The sequence below is a fragment of the Bos indicus genome, chromosome 13, assembly GCF_029378745.1.
Source record: "Bos indicus isolate NIAB-ARS_2022 breed Sahiwal x Tharparkar chromosome 13, NIAB-ARS_B.indTharparkar_mat_pri_1.0, whole genome shotgun sequence".
Taxonomy (NCBI): Eukaryota; Metazoa; Chordata; class Mammalia; order Artiodactyla; family Bovidae; genus Bos; species Bos indicus.
Window position 1 is genome coordinate 62,587,831 of NC_091772.1, and position 19,135 is coordinate 62,606,965.

General features: G+C 47.3%; 1 protein-coding gene across 1 annotated transcript; it reads left to right on the plus strand.

The window, feature by feature from the left end:
• Positions 1-9,418: 9,418 nt before the first annotated feature.
• On the plus strand, positions 9,419-18,831 carry LOC109567363 (short palate, lung and nasal epithelium carcinoma-associated protein 2B-like). Its single transcript, XM_019972256.2, has 8 exons — positions 9,419-9,731; positions 10,945-11,107; positions 12,420-12,527; positions 13,726-13,875; positions 15,960-16,053; positions 17,059-17,122; positions 17,979-18,057; positions 18,649-18,831. The coding sequence occupies exons 1-7, from the start codon at positions 9,593-9,595 to the stop codon at positions 18,014-18,016; spliced, it is 756 nt and encodes a 251-aa protein (XP_019827815.2). The 5' UTR covers positions 9,419-9,592; the 3' UTR covers positions 18,017-18,057; positions 18,649-18,831.
• The last annotated feature ends 304 nt before the right edge of the window (positions 18,832-19,135 follow it).

Below are 19,135 nucleotides of genomic sequence, written 5' to 3' on the forward strand. Positions count from 1 at the left end.
CATTTTAACCTCTTTGCTGGAAGGTCTAGGGAGACTATGGCCCAGAGAAGGGTTCAAAGTACACGTGACTAGTACACGTGACTTTAACCCCACTTATCTTCTTCTGTTCACATATGTTAAGCTTTGCTTTTAAAAAAAGAAAAGAGATCAACAAAGTTATCTAATAAGTCTGTTTAAATGATAGATACCTGAGCCACTTCTTAGATACTTAGGGTTACCAGCTCCCAGACAGGCTGCCCTGGGGTGTCTGGCCAGAAATGGCAACAACTGGACTGGATGGACCAAAGGTACTTTCTGCCTTAAGTTCTAAGAGCTTGAGATGCCACTCCTTCCTCTAAGCCCCACCTCTGCCTAGACATGCCCCTCACAACCTACATGCTTGTCCTGCTTCATCTTCTCAGCAACCATGAGGGGGTGCTACTGCCGCATTTCCCAGCTGAGGAACGTGGGGCTCAGAAGGGCAGGATGACTTGCTGACAGCCACACGATGGGAAGGGGCGGAGCTGGAGAGTGCACGCACTTCTGCACCCTCTCCCATCGGGGTCAGCTCTTCCATCTCTGGGGGCAGCAGAAGTCCCCGTTGTTGGCCCCAGTGTCCAGCGCTCAGGAGGTGCAGGTGAATGCATGGCTCTAGGCTTGACACTGCTCATCCATTTTTGCCACTGATGCTCACCACAACCTTATAAGGTTTGGAAGACCTCATTTTCCAATTGAGGAAACTGAGTTTCAGGGAAGGAAGGTGACTCGCTCAGGTCTTACAAGGACAGGAATCCAGAATTGGGGCTCAAGGGGAAGGACCTTTCACCCAGATCACATTGAGGCCAGCTGGTGGGGCAGGATCATCCATGGACTTGAATATCTTGTTTATTCCTTGACCACTTCTGTTTGAGTTGGTTGTTACACCTGATGCATTGGGCCCCTGTCAACCGGAACATCCAATCCAGGAAGCCCAGAGGGGTGCCCACTTGGCACAGGCTGGGAGCACAGGTGGAGAGTTCCAGGTCATCCAGGGCCCATCACCTCGGGTCCCCCAGCTGCATCTCACAGGGTCTGGATGAACGCCACCAGGACAAAGTAGGAGCTGGGCTGGAGGCTTGAGAGTCTAGCCTTCCTCACTCTGATTGTGGTCCTGCCATCAGAGCACAGAGCAGGGAGATGGTGGCAGGCCAGGTGCCCAAGCCTGGGCCTGGGACATGGAGGACCCCATCCAGCAGAGCTTTGAACCTGTCAGCAGACCACCCTCTTCAGTGTCTGTACCCAGTTCTGCAAATACCAGAGGTCCTTCTTTCCCTGGTTGTGGGCACAGAGCTGAGGGTTGTGCCAAAATCTTGTGAAGAGACTTTTTCTCACCTCAGAACCATGGCCCAGGGGTTCCAGAGAGAGTGTGAACTCTCTGAGTTGACTGAGTTCAACTCTCTGAGTGGAACTGTCTGAGTGAATTCAGACACAGTGTTGGCCCAGGCTTCAGCTGCCCCATTGTAAAATGTGAGTAAGTAAATGAGTAAAACCTTGTGCCTGGATCCTGGTGGCAAAATGTAAATAAAATGCATACCGAGGGCGTGGTTGTCAGACCCAGCTTTGGGGTCAGGCAGACTGGGTTTGAATCTTCTCTTTGCCTGTTGCCGGCTGTGGTACCTGGACTAGGGACTTCATCTCCCTTAGCCTCAGGTCCCCTAGTGTGAAATGGAGCTAACTATGGGACTGTCCTCCCAGGTGTGCTTGAGGATGTGGAGGGATCATGTGTGTAGGCCCTGATACATGGTTACAACAGTGATGATGACTGTAATTATCTCTGGTGTCTGGTCACTTCACTCCCTCCCACCTCAGATCCCCTATCTGCAATGACCCCACTGCACAGGGTTATGGAGAGGATGAGGTGAGAAGATCAGGCATCCAATATGCTTTACGCTTAATCAAAGGCAACTACATTTCTTATATTTGTGTGCTATAAAGACCACATGAGCTAGATGGGCTCAGACTTCCAGTAGACTTGCATCTACAAATTCTGACTCCCTTGCTGACTGGTGTATAGACCAGTGTCTAGAAATTCTGACTCCCTTTGTTGGAAAGTGTAGGCTTCACTAAGCCTCATCTTCCCATCCAGGACCATGTTAGAGACTCTAAGAACTATGGTGTCAAGTACACCTCATCGATTGTAGACACTGGATGGAGCTTTCTGCAGAGAAGCTCTCCTAGGCACTCCTGGGCTTGGAGGGCAGGATTGATTAGTGATGTCTGCCACAAGTTCAGAGGGAAGAGTGGAATGACTACATGCTTGCCAGGGCATGACCGGTCATCCCTAATGGCCCCTCCGACCAGTGATGGGCATGTGGACACCACACGTTCATAGAGGGTGGGACTCTGGGACCTGCCTAGTGCTGTGGGATGGAGGAGGGACCCTGATCTGGGTTCCAGTCTTGGCTCAGTTTATAACCTGCTTTGTGACTCTGAGTAAGATGTTTATTTTCTCCAGAGTCTCCATTTGCTCTAATGAGAAAATGAACAGAGATTTCCTCCTACACAGCTGAACCCTCAGGGCTCTGAGAGGTGGTCAGGAATATCTGCGGACTACTGGCTACATCCCCACTAGTTGAAGTAACATGTGTAGGGGAGAAACCTCGGGCCAGTCAGGCCCACACCTTTGGCCACTGCAAATACCTGTGGTCATCTGAACAGGGATGGCCCAGAGAGAAGGTAGGGGTGGGTCTCAATGCAATAGAAGTCCCAGTGTCTGTGGAAAGGCAGACATGGAAAGTACTTGAAAACAGAGCAATGTGCTTTCCCTCAGGGAAGTCACCCATGGGCAGGGTCCCTGGTCTATGTGCTATAATAACAGCAAATGCAACATGTCAGGAGACACGTTCATCAGCGACGATCACATCGTTGTGACACAGGGGACATGTCAGGGCACAAAACAGATAAGATCCCTGCCTCGTGAGGCCCCCACTCCCGTGGAAGAGGAAGAAAGCACATCTTTAGGGATGCGCGTCCAGGCTTACACGTGCTAACTGTGTACACTTCAGACCGGTTCGGGTGAACCCACTGTGCCCTGTAAAGTACAGGTGAGTAAGTTGAGTCTCTGAGAGGGAAAGCTCACAAGGCTAGTAAGTGGCAATGCCATGACTTGAGCCCAGGCCTATCACACTTTTAAGAACTGCACGCACTGCCCCATGTCACCCTCCCCGTTTTCCTGGGCTCCTAATGCTGCTTAGGTCACCTCACTACTATGTATCGCAATACCAGCAGTGATGAAGATCACTGTTACTCATGGAGCACCTTCTCCAGCCAGGACTGCCGTGGGCTCTCTTCTGACATTTCCTTATTTAGTCCCCCCAGCAGCTCTTCTAAGTTAGAGGACGCTCTAGTTCTAATTTCGTAGTTAAAAAAATGCTGAGATGTTAGGTCACTTGCCTGCTGTCACACAGTCAACAAGGGAGAAATCTGGGATGCACACTCAAGGCTGACTCTAGCCAAAGCTTCTGTCTTATTATAAGGAAATGCATGGTTTCTAAATGTATACATTTTAATTAATCAGCATTAAAGAAAAATGCTTCTGCAAGCTATAATAAATATTTGACTGTCTACTCTATGTCAGGCCCTGGGCATGAAGATGGTGGTCTTGACTTATGGCTTGAGAGAATGGGTTGTAATCACTGTGCCCAGGGGCTGGTGGGATTCATGCTCAGGGCAAGAGCGTGGGGTGCCCCAGCTGGTGGGAATGTAGCGAGTAGCCACCAGGTGTTCCTGAACACCTCTCAAAGCCCTGAGGGGTCAGTCGTCTAGCAGAAAACCTCTGTTCATTTTGCAGTTAGAGGAAACAGAGACGCTGAGAGAAAACAAACATCACACTCAGAGTCACAAAGCAGCTTACCAACAGAGCCAAGACTGGAACCCAGATAGGGGTCTCCTTCTCCTCTGCCAGTTCAGGCAGGTCTCAGAGTCCCACCCTCCATGAACATGTGGTGTTGGTGTGCCCATCGCTGGATAAAGGGCCTCTTGGATATGACCTGGGCCAACAGTGGCGATTCATGGAGTCGCAAAGAGTCGGACATGACTGAACGACTGAACTGAACTGAACTGAACTGAGCAGTGGCAAAGACACACTGCCTCCGTGCTCCCCTCCTGACCTGTGGCAGGCATCACTAATCAATCCTTCCCTCCAAGTCCAGGAGCTGCCTGCGAGGAATTCTTACCAGAAAGCTTCATTGAGCTCCCATACTCAATCAGATCGTATTTGGGACCATAGTACTGTCATTGCTAACTCAGCCCCAGAAGGGAAACTGAGGCTTATGAGGAAGCGCACCTGCCAAGGAAGGTGATACACCATCACCCAAGGGAGCTGGAATTTGTGGACACTGGTATACTGGTGACCTGAGACCATTTTATCTTATCCAGCACTCGAAAATAAGAGGTGCATTAGCCACTGATTAAGCATTGAGCATACTGGATCCTTTATCTTCTCACTTGATCTTTCCTATAACCCCCTGGGGTAGGGCCAAGTGTAGATGGGAGACTTGAGGTGGAGGGGACTGAAGTGACCAGACAACAGGAGCAACTGTCATCATCATTCAGCACTGGTGTCACTGCATATCAGGGACCTACGTCATGCTCCGCCCTTCATGCACATTATCCCACCGCCTCCGCACCACACACCTGGAGGAGAATCCCATCTTTAGTCCCGTTTCACACACAGGGGACCTGAGGCTCAGGGAGATGAAGCTCCTTGTCCAGGCTGCACAGCCTGTAACAACTGAAGAGAGAGGATTCAAACACAGCTGGCCTAGCACTGAAGGCCGGGCATGAGCACCGCCCCCTCCGCGTGCTCTTAATTTCCTTTTGCCGCCAGAATCCAAGCACAGAGTTGTTTTCCCATTTTAAAAGGTGAAGCCTGGGGCAAAAACCGGGTTGAATTCACTACATCACACTCAGGCCCTTGGCCTGTGTTCCTGAGTTGGGAAAACTCTCTTCACAAGATTTTAGCACAGCCCTCTGCTCTGTGCCCACAACCAGGGGAAGAGGGACCCCAGTGTTTGCAGAACTGGACACAGACAGTCTGGGAGGGTGGTCTGCTGACGGGCCCAAGGTTCTGCTGGATGGGTTCCTCAACATCCGAACTCCAAGCTTAGGCACCTGCTCTGTGCTCTGATGGCGGGATCACAGTCAGCGTGAGGAACACTAGCTCCCCAAGCCTCCAGCCCTACCCCTATTCGGCCCTGGCCATAGTCATATCCAGGACAGACTTACAGGTTCCTACTGAGAAGCAGGTGGAAGAACGGAGGAGCAAACCCTGGATGACCCAGAGATCTCTGCCGGTGCTCCCAGTCTGATGTCAAGTGGGCGCCCATCTGTGCTTCCTGGACCGGGTGTTCCAGGTTGACACAGGCCCAATGCACCAGGCGTTACAACCAAATCAAACAGCAGAGTTCGAGGAATAAACAAGGTATTCAAGCCCAAAGATGCTCTTGCCAAACCAGTTGCCCTCAATGTGATCTGGGTGAAAGGTCTTTCCCTGGTGACTCAAATGCTGGGCCCTGTCCATGTGAGACCTGTGTGAGTCACCTCTCTTCCCTGAGCCTCAGTTTCCTCAACTGGAAAATGGGGCTCCAAGTCTCCTCATGGGGTTGTGAGCACCAATGGTGAAAGCAGACCTGTGGGGCCAAGCCCAGGGTCAGCCATTCACCCGTGGCCTTTCTGGGTGCTGGACATCTGGGCCAAAGAATGCAACTCGCTGCTGCCCCCAGAGGATGGGAGCTGGAACAGCCGACCTCAATGGGAGAAGGCACAAAACTGGGTCACTATCCGCTCTGCCCCTTCCCATCTGTGTGACCTTGAACAAGTCATCCTGCCCTCCTAAACCTCACGTTTCTCAGCTGGGAAATGGGGCAGTAACACCCTCTACATGGTTGCTGAGAAGAGGAAAGAAGATGAAGCCGCATTAGCATATTGGGTTGTGAGGGTCATGTCTAGGCAGAGCTGAGGTTCCAGAGAATGGCATGGGGGTCACAGCTCATAGAACTCAAGGTAGAAAGTACCTTCGAGCCGTCTAGTCCAGTTACTTCCATTTCTGGTCAGCCACCATGGAGCCCCTGAGCCTAAGTACCTAGGGAGGGGCCCAGGCATCTATAATTTAAAGAAACTTACTAGGTGATTCTGGTTAATCTTTTTCTTTTTTCCCCTAAGTTAATGCCCAAAGTAGAAAATGTCATCAAAACCAAAAGAGATGAAATGAAAGAGGAAAGTAAGTGGGGTTCAAATCACTTTGAACCCTTGGATGTAGTCTTGGATGAGTCTTTCTCCTTCTCTGGGCCACAGCTCCCAAGACTTTTCAGCAAAGAGGTTAAACTGATGAATTCTAAGATCTGCTGAGGCTTTGAAGTCTGTTATGTTTCCAGTGTGGTCATGTCACCCTCTAGTAGTCATCAGAAGGGAGGAAGCAGATGTGAGTCTACAAGTGTGCCGAGCCAGGACTTACTATGGGTTTGAATAGCAGAACCCAATTCACACTGACTTCAAACAAAAAAGATAGGGAGGGAGAAATGTATTTGCACTGGAAAATCTAGGGCACAGAGGACATCAGGCACAGCTGGACCCAGGCACTGAAAGGATACAGTGTCTCGTTTCCCTTTGTATGGCTTCATTTTCTAGTGAACTCTGTCAGAGAATTGTATCTTAACTGTATCTCTAAGGACAAAAACAAACCCAGGCAATCTGTGGAGACCCATAGCCCCTTTTGTGCGTACTGAGCTTTTTCACCAGAACTCTGGTAACACGGACTCCATGATTCTGTAAAAGTGCCCTTAAAATAGGGGGATAATTTAGGTGTTTTCTCCTTGAATCTAATGATGCTGTCTTGTCTCGCAGGTATGCATGCATGCATGTTGAATGTTCACATGTGTAAGTATGAATATGGTTCTTCAAGAGTTCCAAACACACTGTAGGGAGCAGAGGATAGAGGACCTCAGAAAGAAGGAAGACATGGTTTCTCTCCACTTTGGTAGATTTAGCTTAGTGTGCACTAGACCAGGGAGTCCCCCAAATGCTTTAGCAGATGGGGACATTGATTATGGTGAAGTTCTGTCTTCATGTGAATTAGAGCCAGCAACCACTAAAGCAGTGAGTCGCCATGAGAACATGGCTCCTTAGAAAGTAGAAACTTGTGTGCCAGCCCCAGACTCACCATCAAGGATCAAGCATGAAGATCATTTCACCTCAAAGCTCAGCCATGAGAGGAGGCTGATATCAGTGCCAGAAGCTGGCTTTGTCCTGGGTGTGGTCCATGATGAGAAACAGCACCAGCCACTGTGACTGCAGGGAGGTTGAGAAAAAGAAAGAGGCAGGAAGCCTGAGGGAACCATAGCTCCATGTTCCCATAGCTCAGAACCACAGCTCTCCCTGAGCCAGACTCAGGGAGAAAAAAAATCTGGGAAGAAGAGTCATACAAATGTGTAACAGTGGTTTAGCAGAGACTGAGGAAGTTTAGAATCATGGCTCACAGTTACATCAAGTCACACAGGATCTTAGCAGCCATCTGGTCAAGATCCTGAGCATTTCTGGTGATGGGACCCTTACCATCTTCCCAGGGAGTAGATGACTTTATAGGATGTTCCAGAGAGGCTTGGAGCATTCTATGGGCAGGTCAAGGTTTGGGGGACCCATGTGAGAGGAAAGCCACAGAGCAAAGGATGGTAACAAGTTGCTGAGGGCAGAGAACAAGAGGAAAAAGTCAAATGATGATAATTTCCTGTGAAAAGCCAACCAGAAGATGAGTCAGGGGGAAAGGGAGGGACCACCTCAGGTGAACAGTCACAGAATTCGTGAGGTGATGTCGAGAGCCAGTGACAGTCAGGGAGGAGAGTTCTTGGAAGATGGAATGGTCTGTCCAGAGTCCCAAGGCAGCAAAGAGGCTTGAATCTTTCTAGAACAGAAGGAAGACAGTAGGGGCCATGGAAGGAGAGGGAGATGGTTTGGAGTAGCAGTGAGCAGATGACACAGGGACCATGATGGGGACTTCGGTTTTACACCGAATGAGACCCCTCTGGCTGCTGCGTTGAGGGTAGAGGGACTGAGGGCAGGTGTGCAGAGGGAGACCGCATATAAGAAGGTATTTTGCAGGCAGATATTGTTGTCTCTCAGGGGGGACTCTGCCAATTAAATGAGTAGGCAGACTTCAGAGGATGGTATTGAGCAATGCATCATTACAAACATCTGCCCTGAGGCTGGCTCCACTGTGAAGGATGTGGTGGAGAGCACTCAAAAATCAGAGAAGAGTTGGAAAAAATTACCTCACTAGTCCCTGACCCTGACTCCATGGGGCATAATTCTAGCACATCTCTGTCCATGTCTTACTGAGTGACCTCAAGCTGGTTGCTCTCCTTCTCTTGAACTGAGTTTCCAAATGATGACAAAATTAGGCTGGATGATCACTATGGGTCCTCCTATCACAACATTCTCCAATTCATCCATTCTCAGTCTTTACCCCAAACCCCACCTACAGTGGCCACTATCTTGGCAGCTGGAATTTCCGTGAGAACCTACTCTTAATCTTCGCACAGAGTCCTCTCCATATCCACCCATTTCAATTCAAGCGTCCTGGGTGACCTTTGCACTGGAAGTCTCTCTCTGTTCATTCTAGACAAGGATTATTTTCTTTGGAGTCTCCTTGGATGGCCCTGGACCCAGGGCCTGTTGCCAGGGGCAGCCTCCCACCCATCACCACAATATAAGGGCCATCAGCACCCAGCAGAATTCCAGGAGACTGCGCAGTGGAGCAAGGATTTTGTAAGTATTCTCCTCCAAACCTGTGAATGGTGGGCTTCCCCCTAAATGTGACCCCACATGGAGAGCTTCAGAAGGCTCTGGGGTCAAGAGGCAGAGGGATAGGGCCACGTGAATTAGCTAATATTGTCAGTATAGCAAATTAAGAAATCAGTTACATTAGGAGAAGTCTCAAACTGGTGAGCAATGTGGGGTCATGATGTGGTGCCCGTTTATGTGTTTATACTTTTATTCTGCAAACTTTTATTTTGTTGTACTGTATTAGGTGCAGGTTTTTTACTCTCAGTTGGGAATTCACAAAGTCACAGTCCATATCTAAGGAGTTTACAGCCTGGTGAGAAAGGAGACAAGTCATCACTAACTGTACCAAGGACTCTGATCAGAGAATGAAAGCAACAAGATGGTAGAGGGGGGTCCCCTGACCTAGACCCCGGGAAGGGGCCTAGAGTGGGCTTTGTAGAGGATATGATGTCTTACTGAAGCTGGAGACTCAAGAAGAAGTGACTCATGCAAAAATGCAAAGAAGAGGGAAATGTTCCAGGCAGAGAAGCCAGAAAATGCAAATGACCTCTGTGTAAAGAGCATTGACCTGGAGTCAAGCGTGACTTTTCAAATAGTACCTCCTCTACTCAGTGGTTGTGTATCTTTGTGCAAGCTGCTCTAGCTTCCTGACCTGGGCTGCCCACCTGTCAGAGAGCAGATAGCCATGTCTACCTTCAAGGACTGCTGAGTGTAAGACTGATAGGTGCTCATTAAAGATCCCACTTCCCTGTGGGTGACTCTCACTCCTGTTCCTCCCGTGACTGTCCAGGACAATATGCTTCCACTTTGGAGACTTGTTCTCTTGTGTGGCCTGCTCACTGGGACGTCAGCGTCTCTTCTTGACAACAACGTTGTGAGAGAGCTGCAATCTGCTCTTAGAAAAGAGCTCGAGACGGATGACAGTGCATCTGAACGTGAGTCAGAAAGCGGGATGACCAGAGGCACCTGTTTCTCTAATTTTGAAAAAATTCAATTTTTCATCTTTTATTTGTCATCTACATTATTTAAATTAAATATTTTATTTATATTTGAAGCATACTCTTCTGTTGGGTCATTCAATCTTCTTGATAATTTGTATTATCTAATTGGAAATTAATCCCTACCAAACCTAAGTAGGCTTAAAACTCCCCACTTTTCCAGGTAGTCATATCACTTTTTAATTCTGATTTCTTAAGAGAACTTGGCCTTCTCATTTCCTGGAAACATTACCAGCACACTGACAAACATTCTTTATAGGAGAAACTAACTTCTGAAAATGACTGCCTTTTAAACCTTTCCAGGACTTAGGCAACCTTCAAAAATATACTTTCCAGTTTCATTGCTGATAGAACTGATCTCGGAAACAGAGGGTCTGAATCAAGGTCACCTAGTAGGTTACAGGACCAGATGTAGTTTCCATCTCTGTCTGCACCATTATCATTAGGTGATTCTGTGTTGCAGAGCCAAGTAGCACTACTATGATTACATATCTTTTCCTGTAGCCTTTTGTTTTCCCTTGAGCTAGCTATTGCCTTGTTTCTCATTTGACTTACTCTTGAAACATATATTCTTAATTCTTTCCAAATGTGCCATTCTACATCTACCATCACTCTGTCAAATCCCTTTTTCCCTGAAGGGCCCCCCTTAGGACACGCTGTCCTTCTTCTCCTGTATGAGTCACTTCTTTCTAGGCCTGCTGCAAGACTGTTCCAGGGAGTCCTATTTGCCACTTTCAAGAGTTGGAGCCATAATTTTTCCTTGATTCTAGATTTTCCATTTCTTAGTTTATTCCAAATTTATTTCATTTGTTTGAGTATCTTATTAGAGCTTCACTATTGGAAGCTGGTGTTCAATCAATATCTATTGCCTACAAAGTGGATTGATTGTTTTGTTGATGAATGGTGAGTATACATGAGTATGAAGCCAGCATAGAAGAAACAAGGTCTCCTAGCTGTGGGACTTGAGGCCCATATCTTAACCTTTTGATCTTTTATTTCCTCATATGAAAGTGCAGATAAAAGGAACACCAACTTTATGGAGCTGTAAAGACTGAATGAAATAACAGAGGCAAACAGTCTCATTTAGCGCCTGTGCACAGGAGCTGCTTCGTAAGTTGTGTATCACACTAAATGGAGATTGCTTTTGCAGCTGTCCTTAAGAAAGTGAAGGCTGATTTTGAGTTGCTCCAGGATTTCACATGTTTGGAGATGATGGCTGTGGAGGAGGTACTTCCCGAGAAGATCCAGGATGCTGAGATCGTGTTGGACAAGGACAAGAGTAACAATCGTCAGCTACTTGTCAGGTGTTTACGGTGAGTTGATGTTGAGTTCACATTGAAGGTCTTTGTCCCAAAAGAGAATACATGTCTTTGGGGAGGTAAGTTTAAGATCAAAGACAGAAAAGTAAAAAAAAACAAAACCAAAAAAAAACCCTTGTGCATCCCTGAGAGTGCAACTGGTGTGAGGCCAGCTCTTCTAGAGTTTGGGAAAATTAGAGGCAGGGCTGCAGGACCTATCAAGGGACTTAAAGGTCTAGGCTTTCTTCTCATGTGATTTCAGGTTCAGGATGAAGGTTCCCTTCATTCTCGTCTCTACCTATTTGCTGGTGTGTAAAGTTGCTTTTCCAAGGAATAAAACTTTTCTTCCCTGAATATAGCTGAGTGTAAAAATTTGAATGACCTCAGGACAGAGAAAACTAGAATTCATACCACATAGGTGGCCCCATACATGAAGTCTGGGAGCCAAGCAGTTACGGGTTCAAAATCTGGCTCTGCTAAAAAAGAATGAAATAATGCCGTTGGCAGCAACAAATGGAAGGATGTAGAGCTGATCATACTAAGTGAATCCAGAGAAAGACAAATATCAAGTGATGTCACTTACATGTGGAATCTAAAAGATGATGCTATGAACTTACACAGAACAGAAACAGACTGGTGGGCAAAAAACAACAACCTATGGCCACCAAAAGGGAAAGCAGGATGGGAGATAACTTAGGAGTCCGGCATTAACACATATACACTGCTGTATATGAAGTAGACAACCAACAAAGACCTACTATACAACACAGGGAACTATGCTCAATATTTTGTAACCACCTATAAGGGGAAAAATGTGGAATGAAAAGTATCTCTATCTCTACCTATATATACCTATATCTACATCCATCTATTGGAGAAGGAAAAGGCAACCCACTCAAGTAGTCTTGCCTGGAGAATCAAGAGGAGCCTGGTGGACAGAGGAGCCTGATGGGCTACAGTCTGTAGGGTCGAAAAGAGTCAGACATGACTAGAGTGACTAGCACACACAAATCTATCTGTCCATATACATCTGAATCACTTTGCTGTACACCTGTAACTAACACAACATTGTAAAGCAACTATACTTTAATTTTTAAGAAACCAAATTCTGACTCTGGCACATATTCACTCTGGAGTCTTGGGGAATTAGAGTTGTCTCCTTCCATGCCATCCAGTGGAGAGAATCCAACCTCTGAACTGGGCTGTCATGAAGACCAAAGCAGGCAAAGTCAGTCAGGCTCTAACACTAAGCATGAGACTGGCATAGAGAAGAGCTCAGCAATGGCTGCATGAGGAATGACAAGGGTGAATTGTGGTTTTTGCACAGGTTGACAATCAGGAGCATCAGCATCGGGAATATCACATTCCAAGTGATTCCTGGAGGCACAAGCATTAACCTGAGTATCTCCATCACTGCTAAGGTCACCCTGACCCTGTGAGTATTGGTTAGAATCTGAGGTTTGAGAGATGCAGTGCGGTATGCCAATAGATCTCCAATCTGGCATCAGGTACCTTTCCATGCTTCTGACTTGGTCTCCCAGTCTGTAAAAGAAGGAGACCTTTCCAGGTCTATGGGCTTCCTTGGTGGCTCCGTATGGTAAAGAATCTGCCTGCAACGTGGAAGACCTGGGTTCAACCCCTGGGTTGGAAGGATCCCCTTGAGAAGGAAATGGCTACCCACTCCAGCATTCTTGGGCTTCCCTGGTGGCTCAGAGGGTGGATCCCCTGGAAAAGGGAGTGGCTACCAACTCCAGTATTCTTTCCTGGAGGATTCCATGGACAGAGGAGCCTGGTGGGTTACGGTCCATGGGCTTGCAAAGAGCCAAACACACCTGAAATCTTAACATTTAAAATGTTCTAAGAAACACCGGCCATAATTAAGCTTTTTGTTAAAAAATCCTCCATGAAATATATGCCCAAAATCATCATGCTTATCTAATTATAAAACTTGAAAACTGAGAAGATCAAACATTTATAACTCTTTGATAAAGTTTCCTGCAGCATCACTTTGTCTCTCAAGATTCTCTTTAAATGACGGTGACCAGTATGGACCACATAGTATTGTCAGTATGTAATGAAGAGCATATGAAATTATATGGAAACTATAATTTCTAAGTGTTTTAATTACTTTAAAGATACAAAGAGATAAAATGAAGATGTGTAGAAGAGTCTTTATCAATTAATGCACTATGATTTCATCATTTATTAGCTATGAGATCTTGGGGGATAGTTACTTAACCTCTATACCAAATGTTTCCACATTCTGTGTTTCCACATTCTGAAAATAGAGATAGTAATTTTCTGTCATGGTACTGCTGTCATGATTAAATGGATTAATCCAGGTAAAATATTTTTGTTTGAAATACCTAACACAGAATTTGTGCTAAAGAAATGTTGACTATTATATTTATTTTAATCATCAGTGTAATACTGCATAGAAATTTCACATGAGAGAAACCCTTGTGGCCAGGAGAAGAAAAACCTAATATAAGAATGTAGATTCTGTAAAGAATGCAGACAATATTGACATTGTCCATAGACACCCCATGTAATGTCCACAGAGAAGGGGACTCAAGTGAGCCACAAGAAAGGATTTCTCCACCTCTGTTAACTGTGCATCTTATTCCCTACAGGCCTCTGTTGGGTGCGGTCATTGACTTGACCCTCAACTTTGTCCTACAGAGAAGTATCAGCTTTAAAATTGGTGAAGCTGGTACCTTAATGGTGGTCCTGGGAGAATGCACCTACACACCAGCCAAGATATCACTCCCCTTCGTGAACAGGTCAGGCCCAGATATCTCAGCAGAGCGGGACCCCCAGAGGAGTTGGAATCCCTAATTTCAGCCCTATTCCTATATCTGGGAGGGAGCAGAATATGGTGAAAAAGAGATGAAACTCTGGAGACAAGCTAGCTTTGCCACTAACTTATGCTTTTATCATCATTTTAGCTCTAGGAGCTCCAGTGTTCATTTTTAAACTGAGGATGGTAGTAATACCTAATTCATAGGCTTCTCTGTTGACCAAATGAGAAAATGCCAGGGTTTAGCATGCAGCCTGGCACTATGCTCTCAGTAATAATAATTTCCATGTTGACTTTCTGTCTCTCAGTTCTTCCCCTAACTGAGACAGGAGTGTTGTGAATTTGTATATTTCACCTTTCAGCTTTATCTGTTTTTGCTTCATGCTTTTTGAAGCTCTCTTGTTAGATGCTTGCACATTTAAATTGCTATGTCTATTTGAAGAACTGACCCTTCTCATATTATATAATGTCCCTCAATAATAATAATAATTCACTGTGTTTACCTTCTTGCCTCTATTTACGAGGGGCAAGAGGAGTAGTAAATGCCTACCATGGGCTCTAATTTCAGATTGTCCCCAAATCATCCTCCACACACTGGGAAATTCCCAAAATAAGATCTTGAAAACTGAATCCTCTCCTCTTAAATCACTGATTTCTGGTAACACACCAAACCTGCAGCTTATATTGTGTGCTTGAAAGACCATGTTTAGCCCAGGGAAGAAGGTGGAGGGAGAAGGGCTGACCCTGGTCATGGTTGGGTGAGGAGAAATAGTCTGGATGCCGACAGCTGGGGCAGGTTGGCCTTGGCAAGGAACCAGGCTGAGCCATGAGCACCGGTCAGTCCATACTGCCTCAGCAAGGGATCTGATCACAGGTTGCCTACAGATCCCCAGAACCAAAAATAGGCCCTGAAGCCTACCATCACTTGGAAAAACTGAGATGTAAGTCCAAATGCCTGAGCCCTGCTGGACACTGCCTCGCCTATAGCACCAGAGAAATCATCCTGCCTTCTGGGTCTCAGTGACCGTGTCTGTAAAATGGCATTCCACTCTGCTGCTCCAAACCCTCTGGGGGCTTTTCTCTCCACTTTGGGTAAAATCCCAAGCCCTCCTCAGGGCCATCCAGACTACCTGATCTGGACCCACCCTCATTTCACTGTGCCTATCCCCTTGCCACTCTGCCCTAGACACACTGGCTTTTGCTCTGAGACTCAAACAAACTCCTTCCACCTCGAGACCTGTGCAGAGGCTGTTCTGGATGCCAAGTACACTTATCCCCGATCCTATTTCAATGTACATCCCATCACTCAGGGTCTAAAACAATGTTCCTCCTCTTCGCTCTTGTAAGAATCTGCTCTTGCCCTTCTGAATACCTTCTGCAAGTTGTCATTATATATTTAATTGCAGGTTTACTTCATTTATTCCCTCAGCCAAAAATGTGCTGAGCATATCCTCCATGCCAGGCAGTCACCATTCTGAGCTCTGGAGAATGTATCCGTGATTTCAGGCAAAAAAGTTGCTCTCCTGGAGCTTATTCTCTTAAGGGAATGACAAACAAGCATTCAGTCCAACAATAAACAGCACACGAGGCAAATGTCAGATGGCAACCATCCCTGGGCAGAGCAGCACACTTAACAGTAATGATACAAAGCCCTCCCTTACACAGCAGTCATGCAGGGCTGCCCTGAAGAAGTGACAGTTTTGCTGGGGGCTGAAGGTGGGAAGGAGCCAGCCTTAGCCACATGTACTTTGTATTTAGTTACCAGACTGGGAGCTGCTTGTGCTTTGTTTATCCCTGTGTCCCTAGTCTGGCTTGGTTCCTGGCATATATGGTTGTTGCTGTATAAATATGTGCTGAATGAATGAATGGAAGGATGGATAGATGGATGGATGAGGTCTCATGTTTGTGATGGGACTCTCATGAGCTGCTGGTCAGTCATGTGGTTCTAGGTGATGATCCCCCTGAGTAGAAGCTCAAGTCACCTGACTTCAAGGTGCTCCACCACATCCCGCACCCTTCCCATCACTCCTCCTTGGCTGCTCTGCCAACTTCACTGGTCTTTATCAGTTCTGTCTCCAGCCTCACTGGACTGATGAGCAATATCAGAAAGACTGTGACCACACTCGTGAATCTGGTGGAGACCTACATAGTGAAGTATGTGGTGAGTACCCCACTTCTGGCAGCTCAGAGCCAGGCCAGGTGGGGAGCAGGTGTGACATTCCCTGGGTGGGCTGTACTCTTTGGGCAACTTCCCTTCTGAGGCGCCCACTTCCTTTGGGCTGTCAGCTGCTGTTCCCCTCCTTCACTCAGCCTCATGTGGGGAGAAAGGGAGGAGGGATCTGATATTAGCAGAAATCACTGGGTTCCAACTTGAATCATATACCATACCCATGTACTGCCAGGAGGCCTTTTAGCAATGTTCTTCTTTATTGAATACAATTTTATTTAATTTATTTAAATATAAAAAGTACACATACTGTAAGATTCCTGTGCCTCATATGCAAACCACATGCACCACGTGCCAGAAATGATTCTAAATTAGTCACTCTGGAATTTGGCTGGGGACCACGGTTTATGGGGGAAAAATTCCTCCAGAAGGCTCTGTGACTTACTAAACTGGAGGGCCACTGCTCAAGCTGTGGTTCTCAGAATAGCAACACTGACCTCATCTGGACACTTGTTAGAGATGCAGACTCTCAGGTCCTACCCCAGATCTGCTGACTCAATAATTTGCATTTTCACGAGATCCGTGTGGATGGTATACACACAAAATCATTGGAAACACTTCTCGATGGTTCCCAGGGCCTCATTTGACTGCTTAGAATTCCAGTGTTCCAAAGGTCAAGGTTTCTAAGAGCATAGCATTCTGGAATATTAAAAGTCTAGATTTTAAGGTTTTAATCTGAAGTTTTAGGACTCTAGCATTCTCTGGCTCTCAGATTTAGGTCTTCTAGGTTTCCATCATTATAGATTCCTAAGAGTCAGAAGTTCTGAGGTCCCGAGTAGGGAGCACCTCTGCAGGTGGTTTGCAGGGTGCTTCCAGTGGATAATGATCAGTCCTCTTTCTCTCGTGTCTCTTCTCTCCCCGATCTCCATCCCAACATCATTCCTGTCTTCCTCTCTCCATCTCCCGCTGTGTCTCTCCCTGGTTTCCTGTGACCCTCAGCTGTGCCCACGAATTGGCACCATCATCAGCTCCTTGAATGAGAATTTGGTTAATAACCTCAACGGTAAGTCACAGCCTGGGGAAGCAGTGGGGGTTCCCTCTGCAGCCTGCCAAGGGGCAGGCGCCCTGCTCTACGCCTGCTCGACAGCCAGGACTGTCAGGGGACCTTGGAGAAGTTCAGGATCCTTTGTCCTGAGCAAGTCAGGAGAGTGTGGCTGGGGGAATGGTGTCCCTGCAGACTGAAGGCTTCTATTGCCCTCCTTTCTTAAACCTGCAGAACCAGCTGCACAGAGTGATGCAAGAAAGAGGACAGGCCAGATCTGAGTTCAAATCCTGCATTTGCTCTTAGCAACTGTGGGGTCTTGGTCAACTGGTTCCACCTCTCTGATCCTTGGGTTCCTCAGAAATGAAAGATTGTAACACTGCCAAGCTGATGAGCGGATTTAAAGAAAAAACAGAAAGAGCCTAATATCCCATACTCATTGCTACTGAATACTCCCCCTTCCCTTTCCCTTCTTATCAGGAGTTGTGGCTTCACCCCCAGCCCCTTGGGGTTTTTCTTGATCTGGGTCTCTGGCATGACTGGGGTTGCTGAGGCTGTAGGGCAACAGAAATGGCATAAGTAACAGTGTCAGGGTCCTGGAGGTGGTCCTTCTAGAAAATAGCCACAGGCCCAGTTACCTGGGCCATAGCTCTGTGCTTCGTATACAGCATCTCACTGAATTCTTTCAAAAACACTGTGCAGTGGGTAGTGCACCCATTTTACAGATGAACAAACTGAGGCTCAGAGAGACAGAGTGACATGCAAGAGATCCCTTGGTTGCCAAGTCTGACCTGCTGGAGGGTGGCAGCCACTGGGATCTAGTTTCTATTCAGCTATATCCAGATCTGGAGAAATGCTACTGATTTTGTTCCCTCAGATATACTTCAGAAAACCGCACAACAAATTGTAAACTGAAGAGAACAGATGAGAAAAACCACAGTGATGCCCGCCTGCTGGTGAGGATCCGACTCGGGGCCCTGGGCTAAAGGAGGATGAGACCTCCCCACAGGGGCCTGTGGAGAAGCAGAAGCGAGTCTTGGCTTCTCTTCTTTCTCTAGTAGCAGACTTAGCCCTGATCTTGGTCACAGCCTGAGTCCTGACCCTTAATCATACCCAGATTGTGCTTGATTCTGGTCCTTGACTGAGCCTGGAATGCAGTCAGGTTGAACTTTAACTCAAGTTGTTGACTGAGCCCTGACACTGGCCACAGATAGACACACGACCAGCATCTCAGTCTGATCCCTGATCCTGATCATACATTGAGCCCTGAACCCTGGCTCCTCTGGGCCCTAATCAGTCTTTTCACATCAGCCACTGTTGCTAAGGTGAGGGGGTGGGAAGGTGAGGGGGTGGGAAGGTGAGGGGATGAAAAGAGGTCAGTGCCAGGTGCCAGAGAAAGACCCCAAACCACAGGTGCCAGTCCGCCACCCCCAAGCCTCAGAGCTTGCAGGGTTTGTGGGGAAGCACTCTGGCAACTGTGCCTGCTGAACGCAGGAGTTGGTAAGGGCCACGGGGTGTCTATGCCTCACACTGGGGTCTCCTTCCAGATTGGTCCCCGGGGACTTGACTGAATCTCTGTACCATCTCCCTCTGGGACGGTCGGTGCTGCCACCATCCCCCAGGAGTGACAACTGAGCCCAGTCAAGGACACTCTCAGATACGCCTCCTCACAGTCAGGATACCCTATGCTACTCGCCCTCCACCCCCAGCAATAAAAAGGCATTTCTGCACCTTCTGTGTGGCCCATGGCATTCCTTCCATTGGGATTTCGGGGGAGGTGAGGTACGGGCAATCAGGGCATCAGAGACCTGGATCCAAAGAGGGAAGGAACATTTGGGATTATCCAGCCGCAACTTCTCTTACAAAAGGAAAACCTGAGGCCCAGGATGGTCAAGAAAGTGACCTGAGGTAATGTAGAGACAGCCTCACTCTGCTTCCGCTACAGCACCGCCATGATGGAGGGCTGCCTTCCTCAGCACACCTGACCACATGACCTCCTCACAGCACCCTTATGCCAGGAGACATTGCTCTTGC

Coding starts and splice junctions, on each gene's coding strand:
- LOC109567363 (XM_019972256.2), top strand. CDS start 9,593: ATGCTTCCACTTTGGAGACTTGTTCTCTTGTGTGGCCTGCTCACTGGG. Junction 13,876..15,959: donor TCACTCCCCTTCGTGAACAG/GTCAGGCCCAGA, acceptor GGTCTTTATCAG/TTCTGTCTCCAGCCTCACTG. Junction 17,123..17,978: donor TTTGGTTAATAACCTCAACG/GTAAGTCACAGC, acceptor TTGTTCCCTCAG/ATATACTTCAGAAAACCGCA.